The following is a 15,227-nucleotide window of genomic DNA, read 5'->3' on the forward strand; positions in this document are numbered from 1 at the left end:
TGCCTGAGAGCATTGTCCAAATGCTTCTTGAACTCTCAGGCTTGGTGCTGTGACCACTTCCCTGGGGAGCCTTTTCCAGTGCCCAACCACCCTCTGGGGGAAGTTTCCTGATAACCAACCTAAACTTCCCTTCTAGAACTTCAGACCATTCTGTTATCCTGACGCTGGTCACCACAGAGAAGAGATCAGTGTCTGCCCCTCTGCTTCCCCTCTCAAGGAAGGGAAATTTTGACAGCAATGAGGTCTTCCCTCAGTCTCCTCCAGGCTGAACAGACCAAGTGCCCTCAGCCACTCCTTATACTTGAGGGCTTCCTCTCAAGGCCCTTCACTATCTTTGTTGCCCTCCTTGGGACACTCCCTAATAGCTTTATAGCCTTCTTATATTGTGGTTCCCAAAACTGCCCCAGCACTCGAGGTGAGGCTACCCTAGTGCAGAGCACTGCACTCCCCTCCCTTGGCCAGCCGATGATGCTGTGCCTGATACACGCCAGGACAGGGTTAGACCACCTGCCTGCTGACTCACATTCAACTTTCTGTTGACTAGGGCCCCCAGGTCCCTTTCTGTGGCACTGCTTTCCAACATCTCATTCCCCAGTCTGTCAAGAGGCATCCAGGGTTGCCCCATCCTAGGTGACATACTCATTTGAATGACATACTCAAGCAACTGAACAATTTGGAGAGTATGTGGCCTTTAAAAGGGAGCTGACACTTAAAATACAGATCAAGTATATAGTGAAAATACACAGTTTACACATTGCCCCAGTCTGTTTTTTTTTTCCACATAATACCTGGCTTTAAGTCTCCTGTGTAATATGTATTATCTGCTTTGCGAGAAGTGGAAGTTTAGGAGTTCAAAAATTATATCCTGTTTTCAAGCAGTTGAAATCCTGTGTGCTATCACTGTATAATGTGTGATGGTAACACATGATGCCTGGTTTAATCTTCATCTTATTTTATCTAATGACTCATTCAAATATATTTATCTTTTCCTCTCTTTCTCATACATGGAAATGTTAATCTTTCCATTCTATATATCTCGTCTTGATTTCAAGAAGTAAAATTTATGCTGTTGTGCTTATTCTTCTGAAAGTAACGGCCTTCTTCCACCATGCTTTATGCCTGTAAAAGCATATTTCATAAATGTGAATGAACCTGAACAAGTGTGCTGTTCATGACTTTTATGGTTGGGTTTCACTGTCAATAAATGTGTGATAGCAGATCATGAATGGAGAGAAATGGCCTACTTCATTAAAAGCTTGATATGTGAACTCACATCACCTCACTAGGTATGTGTTGAGATCAGAAGAGGGAATGGGTCATAAGGATTGTGTGAATCACTGGTCTAAGAAACACCTAAAGATTAGGCTAGTGTCAATTTACAAAATATAGTAAAGGAGGGATTTGCTGCTATTTGCACTCCTTCCTGTCTCCTAGATTTTACATCCATTTGTTCCCCCAGCTTATTACAGTAATTGCTTGCATCAATTCCATTCAGTTTGATCTTAGTGTAGACACACTGTCTTATGACTGTTTACACTTATTGATGTTTTTTATGTTTGTTTTAAAATAATTAAAACCTTATCAAATAAATTATGTTGGTTTTCTCAGTGGTTTGAAAAGGAAAATTTCTGCCATAGTGCAGACTTACAGTGTTGATGTCTTCAAACTCCATGTGGCAGAGTAATCTTGTGAATCCATCACTGCATGGAATGTCAGAATGAGAAAATATACTGAACAAAGTTATTGGGGAAGGGATGTTCCCAGTGTTTAGGGTACAAGGCACTTAACGGTTATGGCGGGGCTCTCCATCTCAAAGTGCACAAGAAATAACTGCTAGCTTGAAGGAAGAGGGGCAAACCTCAATCTTTTCTGTCTCTTACACTCCATATGTAGATAATTCCTTGTTACTGAATAATTGGGCTAAGGCCAGATGTCCAACCACTATGATTTGAAGTATGTTTTTTAAGAGTGGATTCAGCCCATACAAATGGGCAACTGGGTGGATGGCTGTCCTCCTACTTTGCAGTGAAATTAATAGGACTGTGGTCATTTAATGTTTATAATTTAATTACATGAATATTCCTTGCTTCCCTGATTTATGTAATAATCTTAAATTCTAATTATTATATTCCATACTTTTTTTTCTGTTAATGTTACTTGAGAGCTTTTCATTCTCAGCACTTTTCTCCTTTTTCTTCCTGAGTCTGTAATGCTGTTTGAAATAATGTTGGTTCAATAGTGAGCCTTAGCTGTTCCTTAGAACAGCTCTTTCAGCTTCATTTCATTTTGGCAACTTATCACAGTCTTCTCTGTTAGTGCATCTTTTCCCATGTTCCTTATACATAGTACATTCTTAATTTTGATACTTATTCTCATCTTGCCCATTTTAAACTATTTTGTCATGTTCTTCAACTGAGATGAGCTCAGTTGTTCAGAGCAGGGTGCTAATAACACCAAGGTTGTGGGTTCGATGCCCGTGTGGGGCATTGACCCAAGAGCTGGATTCTGTGATCCTGGTGGGTCCCTCCCAACTCAGACTCTTCTGTGATTCTGCGATCCAAACCTTACACTGAGGTCTAGATGTATATTTTCTTTTGTATGGAAACCAACTTTCCTTTTCAAGGAAAAAATAGTTAGTTAATTTGTATTGATAATTTTCAGCAAATTTGTGGTGAGTTTTCTGCTTTATTACAGCTTTTAGTTGGTAGTTCCTGACGATTTATTCCATAGCTTTTCATGCTTGATGTAGGAGCACTCTTTCAAGTACTGCTCAGTAGGGCAAGGTGTGCACTGTATTTTGGTATGAGAGATACTCAGGACAGCTTAATTCTATTTCAAGACCTATTTTCTTCTCCTTACCAAAAAAACTTCTCATATTAAAGTTTTATTTGTTAGAAAACCAGATATTATTTATTTGTTAAATCTACTATAAATTCTGTGTATATAGGTCCTTGAAATTTTTCCAGTACAGTGTTGTATAATTTGAGTAGTAAGTATTGATTTCTGAGAACAGGAGCTATTATTCAGAGATATTCTTTGAAATGCAAGCTTTTAAACCATAGGTGGAATCGATCCTTCATGGGTTAAGTGTACCTACTTCCTAGCTGCAAAGTTCTAATAAGTTCAGCATATTTTGTAAATTTCGTGTCTGAAAAACACATTCTGATTAGGACACATCCCTATTGTCTTAGGGTTATTTAATGAAATGCTGGCTTCTAAAGTATATGGAATATCATCAGTTTAGAGAATAATATTTTCCTCCTTCAGGCTATTCTAATATCTTTGTAAGTATCAAGTGTTTGACAGATTTGCTGCCATAGGAGTGCTGTGAAGTTTAGAATGAGTTTTTGTTGCGAGCTGTGTGCAGAAATGTAAAATCTTCCAGCTTGGTACAGATGTGGATGTATCCTGCTACTCTGCTACATTTTCTATAGTTAAAAAAAAAAAAAAAAGGAAAAGATAAAAAAGTGTTTATGATTGCGTGGATAAGGATTCATATTCTATTCTGAATATGAAATAAATAGTCCTATTGGCAAAGAGACAATACATCAAGTTTTTTTAAATGTGCATGTATATTTGCACTTACAACTGAGGACTTCTAAGTAATTTTTGATTTTAATTGTTGAAATGTATTGGTTCTGGATTTAGATTCTTATTTTTTGATATTTTATCATGTACTGCTTCTTAATAATAGTTCTGATATCAGATGTTCAAAGTCTAAGTGGAATTTTAATTAAAAAAGCCAATTGAGTAATTGGCTAAGGATGAGTTTTTCAATACACATTACACCCCTTTTACATCACAGTTCTATTTCTTATCTTGAAAGTAATATAGTGCAAAAGCTAGTGGTATCACACTGTGACTCCTAAACAAGTTGGTTCAGTATTTCCTAAATAAATGAATGACTTACAGGAGGTGCCTACACTTAACTAAAAGTAATAGGTGGTGAAAGCCAACATATGGCATAAGTAGTGGGCATGTAGTGTTTGGGGGTAAAGGAATTATTAACCCTGTTAATTTGGCTCCCTCTTCAAGGTGAAATGGTATTAAGTGGAATAGAGGAGGAGGCTACATCTGCCTGCCTGCTCTCTTCTCATGTCTGCAGTCTGCTTCCAGCACTGTTTACTTCAGGGAGAGAAGAATACTTCAGAATTCTGCTGAATTCTGTGTTCTGTCATAAAGACAGTAGGAATTATTGTATTTTCCTTTGTTTTTCCTCATTTTAACTATTAAAGTGCCATTTTAGTTTGAGTTTCAGTTTATATGCATGAGTCATAGCAGCATGGCAATGACTGTAATTATTGTCCAGAAGTTTTTGCTGGGGATGGGTACTTACTGGGAAAAGCTGACAAAGTAGTGAAAAAGTATACAGATATTGAGCAGAATAGGAAACCTGAAAATACCTAGAAGTGGTGGTGCAGTAGTTTATATGTACTAGTAATACTTCTTTGCATTGTTTTATTTAGGATTTTAAATTGCTGAGAATGCACTGAAAAATCTGATGTTTAACACTGAAAGCCTTTGATAGCTCTGGTATTTTTCTTTTTAAATAAAATCTTCCTCAGGGCAAAGTTAAATGCTTTATATATAAAGCTGACTGCAAAGTTACTGTTTGGCTTTGTGTGGGAGGTGGTATTTTGTTTGAGTTTTTTATTAATTTTACCAAATATATGTGAGTTTGTGTGTATTTTAACACAAACAAAAAAATCCAGACAGACTCATGACAAAATCTGATCTTTATTGAAATGTTTTGCCTCACAAGCACAGAGATTAAAAGTATCCATGTCATACTCTTAGTTTTAACTGCACATTATATGCTGAAAACATTCTTTGAACTAGCTTGTTGGTAGATTCTTTGCATGTTATCATATAAGTGAAACAGAGAAGACTTTTTTCCCACCAGTAATGAAAATAATAATGGTGTGTATATTAAAGAATGCCTTCCTTATGAATATAGAATACATTAATATGCAATATGTATTGAAATGTAATATATAGTGTATATGTGTGTGTGTATTTATGTAATATAATTAATATCATAATTTTTATATATATAGCATAATGCCAAATCAATTTTGCCAATGTAATTTTAGTTTTTTGCTTTGCAGTAATACTTAAAAACTAGGAGCTTCCACTTCTATAAAATCTTCTAACAAAATGCTTTTTTTTTTCTTGGTAGAGAAAAATGAGAAAGGTAGTGTGAAAGCAGGCAATCTGAAGTACAAAGAAGAGCCATCAAAACTACTGTCTGGAAACAAATTTCAGGACCGTTATTTTGTGTTACGGGAAGGAAACTTGCTTCTGTATAAGGATATGAAGGTACAGCTAACAAACTCTCCAACAAAGTTTGCATTAAGCTTTCTTTTCTGTTTGAAAAAGATCAACAAACAGATCAACATTTCTCATATTAAATGGCAACTTCTAGAATCTGGCGTTGACATATAAGATTTTTGTCTTGCTGTTTCACAGGTGTGAGTAGAAGGAGTTTGTGTGTGTTTGTCATTTAGCTATTGTAGTTATGCATTATAAGCTTTAAAAATTAAAAATAGAACAATGGGTGTTTTGTGCTGATTAAATTATTTGAAAACCTGCTGTAGAAAGCTGCAGCAGAAGTAATATGGAAATTAAACGAGTGTGTGCCATTTTTTTCTTGGTATTTCACAAAAAGCCCTTAAAAATTCAAACAACAGGGTTCTTATACATACACTTCTCATGATAGAAGAGATTATAGGAAACAATAACTCTCAATACACTAGGAAAATATTTCCCTGCTTCCCAATAACATTTTTCAGATGTATTCTCAGTCCTCTAAAAACTAGTATGGATAATTAGGTTACGTATACCTCAGAATTCCGTAGAAGTGAATTTAGTCATGATTAATAGCAGGAAGGGTTTAGTTTTAATTATTTCATGGGAGTTTTCTTAAAACAGTGGGTTTGAGTGCATGCAGCTTGTATTTAAGTATAAAGCCAAATAATATTAATAAAGAACTATGTTTTAGTTCCAATAATTTATGGTTAAAAAAAAAAATCAAAGTTTCAAGTGCTTTTATTTTTGCTGACTGCTAGTTTTTTCCCCATCCAAAAAATTCAGGTGTATATTGCTGACCATCCTAAAGTATTTTTTTTTAAGACATAGCCCTTGCTCACATAAGCTAAGCACTCTGTCTTCTTGTGAAGCTGTGGATACAATCTTAATTAGAATGACTCCAGAATGTCATAAATAGTGTCTTATAATTTAGTGCTAAAACTCAAATTGGCACATATGTGAGAATAAATTAATGTGCCCACAAAACCTTAATTAGTATCTTGGAAAGAATTTCTGACAGGATTGTTTTACCACTTTATAATCTCCTTTTTTAAGCCATTCTAATTTATAAAAAATTGAATTCCCCAACTCTGGAGGTGCTTTGAGCACTTTCTTGTAAATGACTTTATTTTTTTTTAATGCAAATGGCAATAACATTCTGATCAAATAGTATATGACTTTGTTTTACTTTTTTGAGAGATATTAATCTACCATGAATAATCTTGGTTTTAGTCATATTTAGAAATGAATAGTAAGAAAGCTTGACATTGCAGATGGAAAATTGTAGTTAATAAGGCCACATGTACTAATTAATTTATAATTCTCATTAATAGCAAATTAACTTTGTATATGCAGGTGGAGATACATTCTGTTCAGTGTTTCTCTTGTTCAAGAGCAATTATCAAAAACATTGAAAGCTTCCTTGAATACTGTATGCTAAATTACTATATTGTACTAATTGACTGAAATAATTTACCCCTTTAATGTTCTGTTGCTAAGAGATAAATTCACAGACAAAGAAATGGCTCCCTTAGGGTGCATTATTGTAAGAAGTATGCAGTTGTTTAACTTAATAGTATGTTCTGCAGGGGTATTTTTTCATCCCAGCAGTACCCTTCTTTTGAGCAGAAAGTTACACAAGAATGCCAACTATAAAACTGTTGTATGTTTTGTTGTTTTCTTAAGTTCTCGTAAGTGTCTCTTTTTTTCCCACACTGGAGTGTTAGAAATTGAAAGCTGCAGAATGGGAAATTGAAAATCCAGGGACAGTAAACACTAAGGAGTAGCTTTGTGTACTGGGATTATAAGATTTGTTAAGTTGTTTGGTGCAGTTTTTTCTAAATTAAAAGCTAAAACACTTGACCTAAAAAAGCTAAAACACTTGACGAAAGGAATGCTTTTGTGTTGTGTTAAATATTAGTTTTTCTCTGTAATATTGTGCATCTATTGTTTCCTTTCAGCATTTCATCTTCCAGTAACATTCAGTTCTCATACCTGTGGGTCTATGTCTTCAGTAGATTGACTAAAGGTAGTTTGTTCAAGAAGGAGCAAGCAAGGAACCTCAGGAAATCCTTGTCCAGCTTCCTGTGCACAGCAGGGATAGCAGCTGAAGTCAGGACATGTTGTGTGTGGCTTTGATCAGTTAAAGTCTTCGAAAACCCTGAGGACAGATAGCACAACCTTTCTGGGCAGCCTGCTGCAGTACCTGACTGAGCTCATGGGGGAAGGTTTGTCTGTCCTTAGATGTAGTCTTCTCACAATATAAAAAGCCTCATTTGGTCTGCTTTGTAACTTCCCTGTAGGCGGTGGGAGCTGCTGTTAGGTCAGCCTTTCCTCCAGGGCAAGTGCTCCAACCCCCAGATAGCTTGGTGTGCCCCTGCTGAACCCTCTCCAGATGACTGATTCTCTTTTTTTTTGTCTCTAGGGCCCAAAAGATGCAGTCACACAAGTAATAAGGAAAGGAGGAGAATCACTCTCCTCCACCTACTCGCAGTGCTTCTGCTAGCTCAGGAAAATGACACCACCTTTGCTGTTAGGATACTCTGCTGGCTTATGCCCGGCTTGGCACCTACCAGCATGCTCTGGTCTCTGTCAGCAGAACTGCCTCCCACTCTCTGTCACTGAAGAGGTTTTTCCCTTCACCTGTGCAGGAGTTTGTATATATCATTGTTAAATTTAATGAGATTCCTGTTGTGCCATTTTGTTGTCCTGTATAGGTTCCTCTGAAAGTCCCAATACTGATGTTTTCCAGAAACCAGGTGGATTCCTTCTGTCTCACTGGGCTGCCCTTTCTGCAGATACAAGGAAGAACAAAGCCCTGCTCTCCCCATCCCCTGTCCCATAAAAGTCAGAATATGTTATCCAGACACTTCTGTGGGTTGTTTGAAGACGTAATTTGCTTTTTTTTTCGTCCTGATTTAGTGGCCCCAGTGGCCTAATGGATGAAGCACTGTCTAAAACAGGGATTGTGGGTTTGAGTCAGTCAGCACAGCTTCACCAAGGGCAAGTCCTGCCTGACCAACTTAGTGGCCTTCTATGATGAATTGACTATATCAGTGGACAAAGGAAGAGTTGCAGGTGCCATTTATCTGAAATTCTGTAAAGCCTTTGACACGGTCCCTCACATATTCTTTTCTCTAAATTGGAGAGGGATGGAATTGACTATTAGTGGACTGTTAGTTGGATAAGAAAGTGGTTGGATGGTCACATCCAGAGGGTAGTGGTCAATGGCTCAGAGTCCTGATGGACATCAGTGATATGTGGTGTTCTTCAGAGGTCCTTACTGGGATTAGTGCTACTTGATCTATTCCTTAGTGACACAGAAAGGGAGATTGAGTGCATCTTCAGCAAATTTTCAGAGACACCAAGCTGGGGATGTGGTTGATACACCTGGGGGACAGGATGCCATCCAGAAGGGCCTGGGCAAGAGTGAAAAGTAAGTCCATGGAATCTGAGCAGGTTTAACATGATCAAATGCAAGGTGTTGCACCTTGTTTGGGTCAGCTCATGATGCCAACACAGGCTGGGGGATGAACAGATCCAGAGCAGCCCTGCCAAGGAGGATTTGGTGGTGCTGTGGGTGAGAGGCTGGACATGACCCAGCCATGGGCACTCACAGCCCAGAGAGCCAAACATGTCCTGGGCTGCATCCAGAGCCCCGTGGGCAGCAGGGGAGGGAGGGGATTCTGTCCCTCTGCTCTGCTGAGAGCCCACCTGCAGTGCTGCAGCCACCTCTGGGGTCCCAGCACAGGAAGGACACAGACCTGTTGGAGCAAGTCCAAGGAAGTCTACCTGGTCGATTAGAGGGGTGGAGCACCTTGTCTATGAAGGAAGGCTGAGAGAACTGTGTTTTTTCAGCCTGGAAAAGAGACCTACTTGTGGCCTTCTAGTACCTGAAAGGAGCCTAGAAGAAAGATGGAAAGGGTTGTTTTAGAGGAGTGTAATGCTGCAGAACAACACGAAATGCCTTCAAACTGAGAGTATGTTTAGATTGGGTATTAGGAAAAATTTTTACTGTGAGCGTGGTGAGGCACTGGAACAGGTTACCCAGAAAAGCTGGGGATGCCCTATCACTGGAGGTGTTCAAGGTCAGGTTAGATGGGGCTCTAAGCAGCCTGATCTAGTAAAAGATGTTTCTGTTCATGGGAGGAGGGTTGGAACTCGATAGTTTTTCAAGTCCCTTACAAACCCCAAAGTCCCCAGCCATTCTCTGATCTGAAGAAAATTCTCACCATTCCATAAAAGAGGTTATTTAACCGAGGGCAATCCCATTTCCCATCTTCCTGTCTCTTGAAGAGTTGGTGTTCATAGACAGCACCACGTCTTCATTATTCTAATTGTGTTTTGTGATTTCATGTGACCCTTAAGTTCTTAATCAGTCTGCTTCCGGTAATAGTGACTGGTACACTTTGTTAATGGCAAAGAAAGAGACAAAATATTTTAATGATCTGCTAGAAAAGAGGAGTTCACTCCATGAAAGAAACTGAACTGTGAAATCAGTCATGTGGCATTTTCTCTGGCACATTTCTGATACAATAATTAGAATCTTACTTTATTTGCAGGCTAGCAAACCTGAAAAAGTGTTGCCTGTCAATTCTCTGAAGCTTTATCTTGGAGTGAAAAAGAAAATGAAGCCACCAACAAAGTAAGAACAGAAAAGAAAATAAACACTGTGTAAAAAGTATTGTAGTATCATCAATAAAGGGTAGCATAGAACATTGTGGAACAAGGAAAAGTCAAGAAGACTATAGCAGTATGCTGAATTAAATTATCCCCTGTAATATTATTTGTTCTGTTCCTATATTTGTTTTCATGTTCCATGTTAACTAATCTGTGCTAGTAAATTACTTTATTGATTGGCTCTTCGTAATCTAAAGTGCATTTGTTATCTCTTGTGGATATGGTCGCTCCTGGCTCACTTTGTTTTGTGGTATATGTCCTGCATGTCATTGGTGGACATACTTTCCTTGCACCAAGTAAAAAGAGAGAAGAGAAAACCAGTTAGTCATGGCCCTTACTGGCAGTTCCTGTTGTTCAGCAGAGGATTTTCCTTTTTCAGGATCTTTGTTATTTTGATGTTTCTGCTAGCTGAAGACTACAGTGCCCTTTACAAACATCAGTGACTATCTCTCAGGAAAAGAGCAGTGAAAAATGACACCTGTTTTTCTCAGATGTTTCCAGTTCTTGTTCGGTCAAAGCTTTGAGATACTGAGACAATGCACATAGGATCTTATCCCAGAGGGAGTCTAGGTTGGCTGTAGCCTTTAAACAGATCTGCTTGAACTTTTCCTTTACAGTTGGCAAATCAAAACACCCCAGAAAGGTCTCTGAATTTCAAAGCTTTGCAATGTTAAAGAAAATGTTGGCTTTTTTGCGTGGGTTTTTTTTTTCAATTCAAGTGCAGAATGAGTAGGAGATTAGTCCAAAATAGGAGCAAAAACATTATGTAAATGTGTCTTTGCAGGTTTGTTTTTACCTTGAGGTTTATTTTTAGTCTACTTTCAAAAGAAGAGCTTACCAAGTCTCTTCTGGATCTCCAGAAGTATCTGTTTGTTTCACCTCAGAGGCTTCATTGTGCACCCACTCCCTTTTCATTTCCCTAGTAATTATTAAATCCCTATAAAATCATGTGATTCCTTTTGTTTATAGTACAGTCATAGCTCTTTTCTCTCTGTGACTTCCACACTGTCAGTGGACTCTTTACAAGGCAGTTTTATTTCCAGCACCTTTTAGAAAGCAGAGCCACAGCAAAAATGAGGAAAGTAGTCAGCTGTCATCTGCAGTGTTTGCTGTAACCCTTTGTCTAGAACAGAAAGTTCATTAATTGTGAATCAATTCTAAGAAAATGAGCAAAATCCATCCTCAAACCCACAACTTTATTCTGGATTTGCAGTACACATTTAGACTTCGCAAGTTAATTTTTTTTTCAAATTAAGAGGACTATGTAAAGGTAATTAATCTCTGCAGTTTGAGGAATATGTCCCTGTTTATGGAACTAATTTTTGAAAATCTTTCTTTCAGCTGGGGAATTGCAGTATTTTCTGAAAAACACCAGTGGTAGGTAAACATGAAACGCACACTTGGTTTAACTTCACTAATATTTGTTAAAATACTCAATTGCAAAATAAGAGTGTTTGAAAACTAATGGGCATTATTTTGCTTTCATGTTGAATTTTATTTTTGTTCTTTTAAGTAAAGAAACTTTCTTAGTTGGTATGTTTGGTTCATCTTCTGGGTTTAGGTGTCTGGCTTCCTTCTGTGACCAGAGAGCAAATGATAGTCATAAAGTTAGAATGATAGATTTTAATCCTGTGCACATGCTTAAAATTTTAGTCCTGTGCACATGCTTAAAATGAAGCACAGGCATTGTCTTCAAAGTAGGTAAAGTGATAATTTGAAATATTTATATATGCCTATTTTTCTGGATGTTGATAATATGTATAGATAGCATGAATGAATTTAAGCACTATCTGATGTAGCTTAGAAGCCTATTCTTTAATATGTTTAACTGTAACAGGAGTCTCCATTGTTTTTCATATTAATTATGTTAATTATGTTTTCTAGGTATATATGTTGTGATGGACAAGATGTGCAGATGGAATGGATGATCAGCATTTTTATGGCACAGGTACTAATCTGATCAGAAAACGTAATTTATTCTGCTGTTATGAAAATCCCATTAAATACGTATGTGTTATATATAAGGTTAAGCGCCAAAGTTTCTGGAATACTTCATGCAATAAAAATGCCAAAAGGTGGGTCTTAGTCCATGAAGACTATGAGTGCTCTGAGAGTGAGTACAAACATTAGATTGTGGCATCATCTCCCCATCCCACCCTGCTATATTGTAGAGAAGCTTGGTAAAGAACAATTATTTCCTTTGCAGAAAGCTCTTGTGGGTGAAATTTTGGCCATTGACCTAAAGGGTGTGTCTGTGTGCAAAGCCGAGTACTATTTCTCTGCTCTCTAGTTTGGAAAGAAGGGTGTAATGTTTAAAAGCATAGTGGTGTGAACTAGACCAGTTGAAGAGCTGTGCCAATATGGCTTTATTTCTCTGGTATCCAGGTTTGTTTAGTTAACACTGACAATTCCTTGTATTGGGTAATCCTAAATTATCCTAAATTAAGTACTCTTCTGCTTGCTGTGAGTTTGTAAGGAGGGTATATGTTTGAGTGGCATACAACACATCCTTGAAAATGGAGTTTAATGTTTGCATTGGAGAAGTGGAAGTAAGTGAGTTGGTAAAAATTTTGCCTGACAGGAGACTGGAACATAGTTTAAGGTTTTAACAGGATTTTGTATCTGTGTCAAGATTTTTCTTTTTCCCGTGATATTCAAGGAGCTTTGCAGGATATCACTGTGAATAAACATTGCTAGATTTATGATTACCTGGGAGCTTTGTGTTGCATAAAGTAGGCTGAGCACAAGACTGTTGAAATACAGGCTTAACGACTTTCTAAAACAGAATCTGACTTTCATAGATAGTCGTGCTAGGAGTATAATGCTTGCCTTGAAAGTAAGACTTCCAAATTCTTGTCTTATTCAGCTCCCTTAGCTGAAATGACAGTTGTTGTTTCTATGGAAACAGCTGGCATACATCTCATGGGCATAACATGAGCAGTGTCACAGCAAATAGGCTCAGAGGTTATTGATATAGGAAACTTAGAAGTAACTCATGCAAGCTTGGTAACTGTTGAAGTCCTTTTGACATAAAATCACAATGAAGGACAGTCTTAGGATTCTGCTCAGGCAGATGTAGAATGCTCCTTTGACAATAGAGATAAATGTCCAGGATAATTTTTCCTAACAGAAAAAAAAAATTATTTCATGTACATTAAAAAAATTCCTATGAATTCATACTATTATTTTTAAGACTTTATTCCAATGAATGAACAGTGCAATGAATTAGGAGTAATACATTGAAAGGGTTTTTTGGTTTGGCTTGATTTTTTGTGGAAATAGTTGATTTTTTTTTTACCAGTGTTCTGGACATGAGTAAAGCTGTTAGTCGATAGACTACATGAGAAATGATGTGCTAATGATGCAGATTTGGTGTATTGCTCTTACTGCAATCTACTCCTTCATTACAGAGAAAATCTCCTTAAGAATGCAATGCCTCATATTGGTAAAGCTTGCTGTAAGATATCTAAAAAGTCTTGTACCATACACAGCAGCCAATTGTTACCACATTATCCCATTTCTAAACCAGAAAACTGTAAATGTCAACTGAGATTATTTCTAGTTAGAATTTTCAAGTTGAGACTATTTTTAGGGAAGTCAGCTTGGTGTTTTACTGTATATGTTGTCACTGTATTTGAACACACATGTTAGAGAGACTGCAGGCAGCACATCTTTGTGAGTGAATGACTTAGACTGGAAATTGAAAAATACTGTAAAATTGGTTTTGAAGTCTTAATACAGTGACATTTAGTGATCTTGTGCAATTAAGAGGGACATAAACCAATATTACTGTGCTCCTCAGTGCTTGAGCAGACTAAAGTTTTATTAGTAATTAATATCAGTAAGATAGTAGTACTATTACTATTTTTTTCCTGTTGTCTGATAATGTTTATTCCTATAGTATAAATAGTGCAGAGTATACAAATAGCAGTGTAGGTACTGCTGTAATCTAGTGACAAGAGTACTTTGATACAGGCAATCAAGTTAACGCAGAGGTTATTAATCTTCCATTTCAAGCTGGTACATACGAAGTGTTTGAAGTAGAACCAAGGTTTCTTTCAGTTCTATGCAAAACCATCCTGAAAAGCATGATTCTTGAATTCTATAATAGTTCTGTACAAAATCTCTTACGAGCATGCATAGCATACAGTTGGAAGTAATTAATTGGTATGAAGATGGACACAATAGTTTTCTTCCAGTTTCCTTGCCTTTGATCAGCTGGAGGCACATTATACTACCATGAGATGCAGTTGAACAGAAGGGTCAAAACTATGAATAAATACATTTTTTATGTGGCCTAATACGTTGCTAGTATTTCTGATATACTTTCTCAGAGTTCTATTCTAAGAAATGTTACAGGCACGAAAGGGAAATCAGGCTGCTCACTGACAGCGATGGTTTCCTTAGGCTTGCTGGGAATTAAGGCAGACAGTTTTCTTCAGAAGGTGATTAAAGTTTCTCCAACACTTTCTGGGTTGTGTTTGTTTGTTGTATCTTGATCCACAATAAACTGATTTTGGTTGGCAAGAGCTGCTCTTTCAGATAATAATTTCTCATTTCATTGGAAGAAAATGTTCTTAATGGAGAGAACTCTTCACTGGAGAGAACTTATATCACAGACGTTTGCATCACTCTGTTCACACCATGTGTGAGAATTTTTTACTCCGTGAAGATACGAGTCTATAAAATACTTTTCCTAAATTTGGAACCAAGGCTTTCAATTTCTAGTCAGCCATCATGAGTCAATAATCACTGATTCTGATGGGTTTTAATGGTAATGCTCTTTTTACTTGCAGACCATGTGCAAGTATCATCATAGCCCTACAACTGTTTTTTTAAATACAGTCTTCAAGAGACTTGGTTCATGGATTTGCAGTCTTAGCTTGCCAGTTTCCTTCAAAGTTGTGCTGATTTAGCTGTAGGCCTTGAACATTCTCTTTGATTCAGAGACTCTCATGTTGATGATTTTTCAGTAAAATAGTCTTCAAATACCTTGTCCTCAAATCAGTCTTTCTGGTTTTTATTAGCATTACCTGAGGACTGTGAGCTCATGTGCTCAAATTTGAAATGCTCAGTAAGTAATTAATGGTTTTTTACTTCCCTTCTTTCCCAGTCTTGTTTTTCACTCAGAGTGAAACTTCACATTTTTCCCTAAAACTGATCAATTCAGTCGAGCTACAGCAAAGACTACTGTTGAAACCATATCTACATATTTGTAGATTGTGTTTTGGATAACACGA

At 37.2% G+C, this 15,227-nt stretch overlaps 1 protein-coding gene across 1 annotated transcript in view; it reads left to right on the top strand.

Annotated features, from left to right (window-relative positions):
* The window catches only part of ARAP2 (ArfGAP with RhoGAP domain, ankyrin repeat and PH domain 2), a 115,362-nt gene that overhangs the window by 95,211 nt on the left and 4,924 nt on the right, over positions 1–15,227 (top strand). The window contains exons 28-31 of the mRNA XM_053941660.1: positions 5,180–5,319; positions 9,870–9,952; positions 11,329–11,364; positions 11,872–11,935. Coding sequence (XP_053797635.1) covers positions 5,180–5,319; positions 9,870–9,952; positions 11,329–11,364; positions 11,872–11,935 — 323 coding nt within the window. The remainder of the gene's footprint in view (positions 1–5,179; positions 5,320–9,869; positions 9,953–11,328; positions 11,365–11,871; positions 11,936–15,227) is intronic.

This window comes from Vidua chalybeata, chromosome 4 (genome assembly GCF_026979565.1).
Source record: "Vidua chalybeata isolate OUT-0048 chromosome 4, bVidCha1 merged haplotype, whole genome shotgun sequence".
NCBI lineage: Eukaryota > Metazoa > Chordata > Aves > Passeriformes > Viduidae > Vidua > Vidua chalybeata.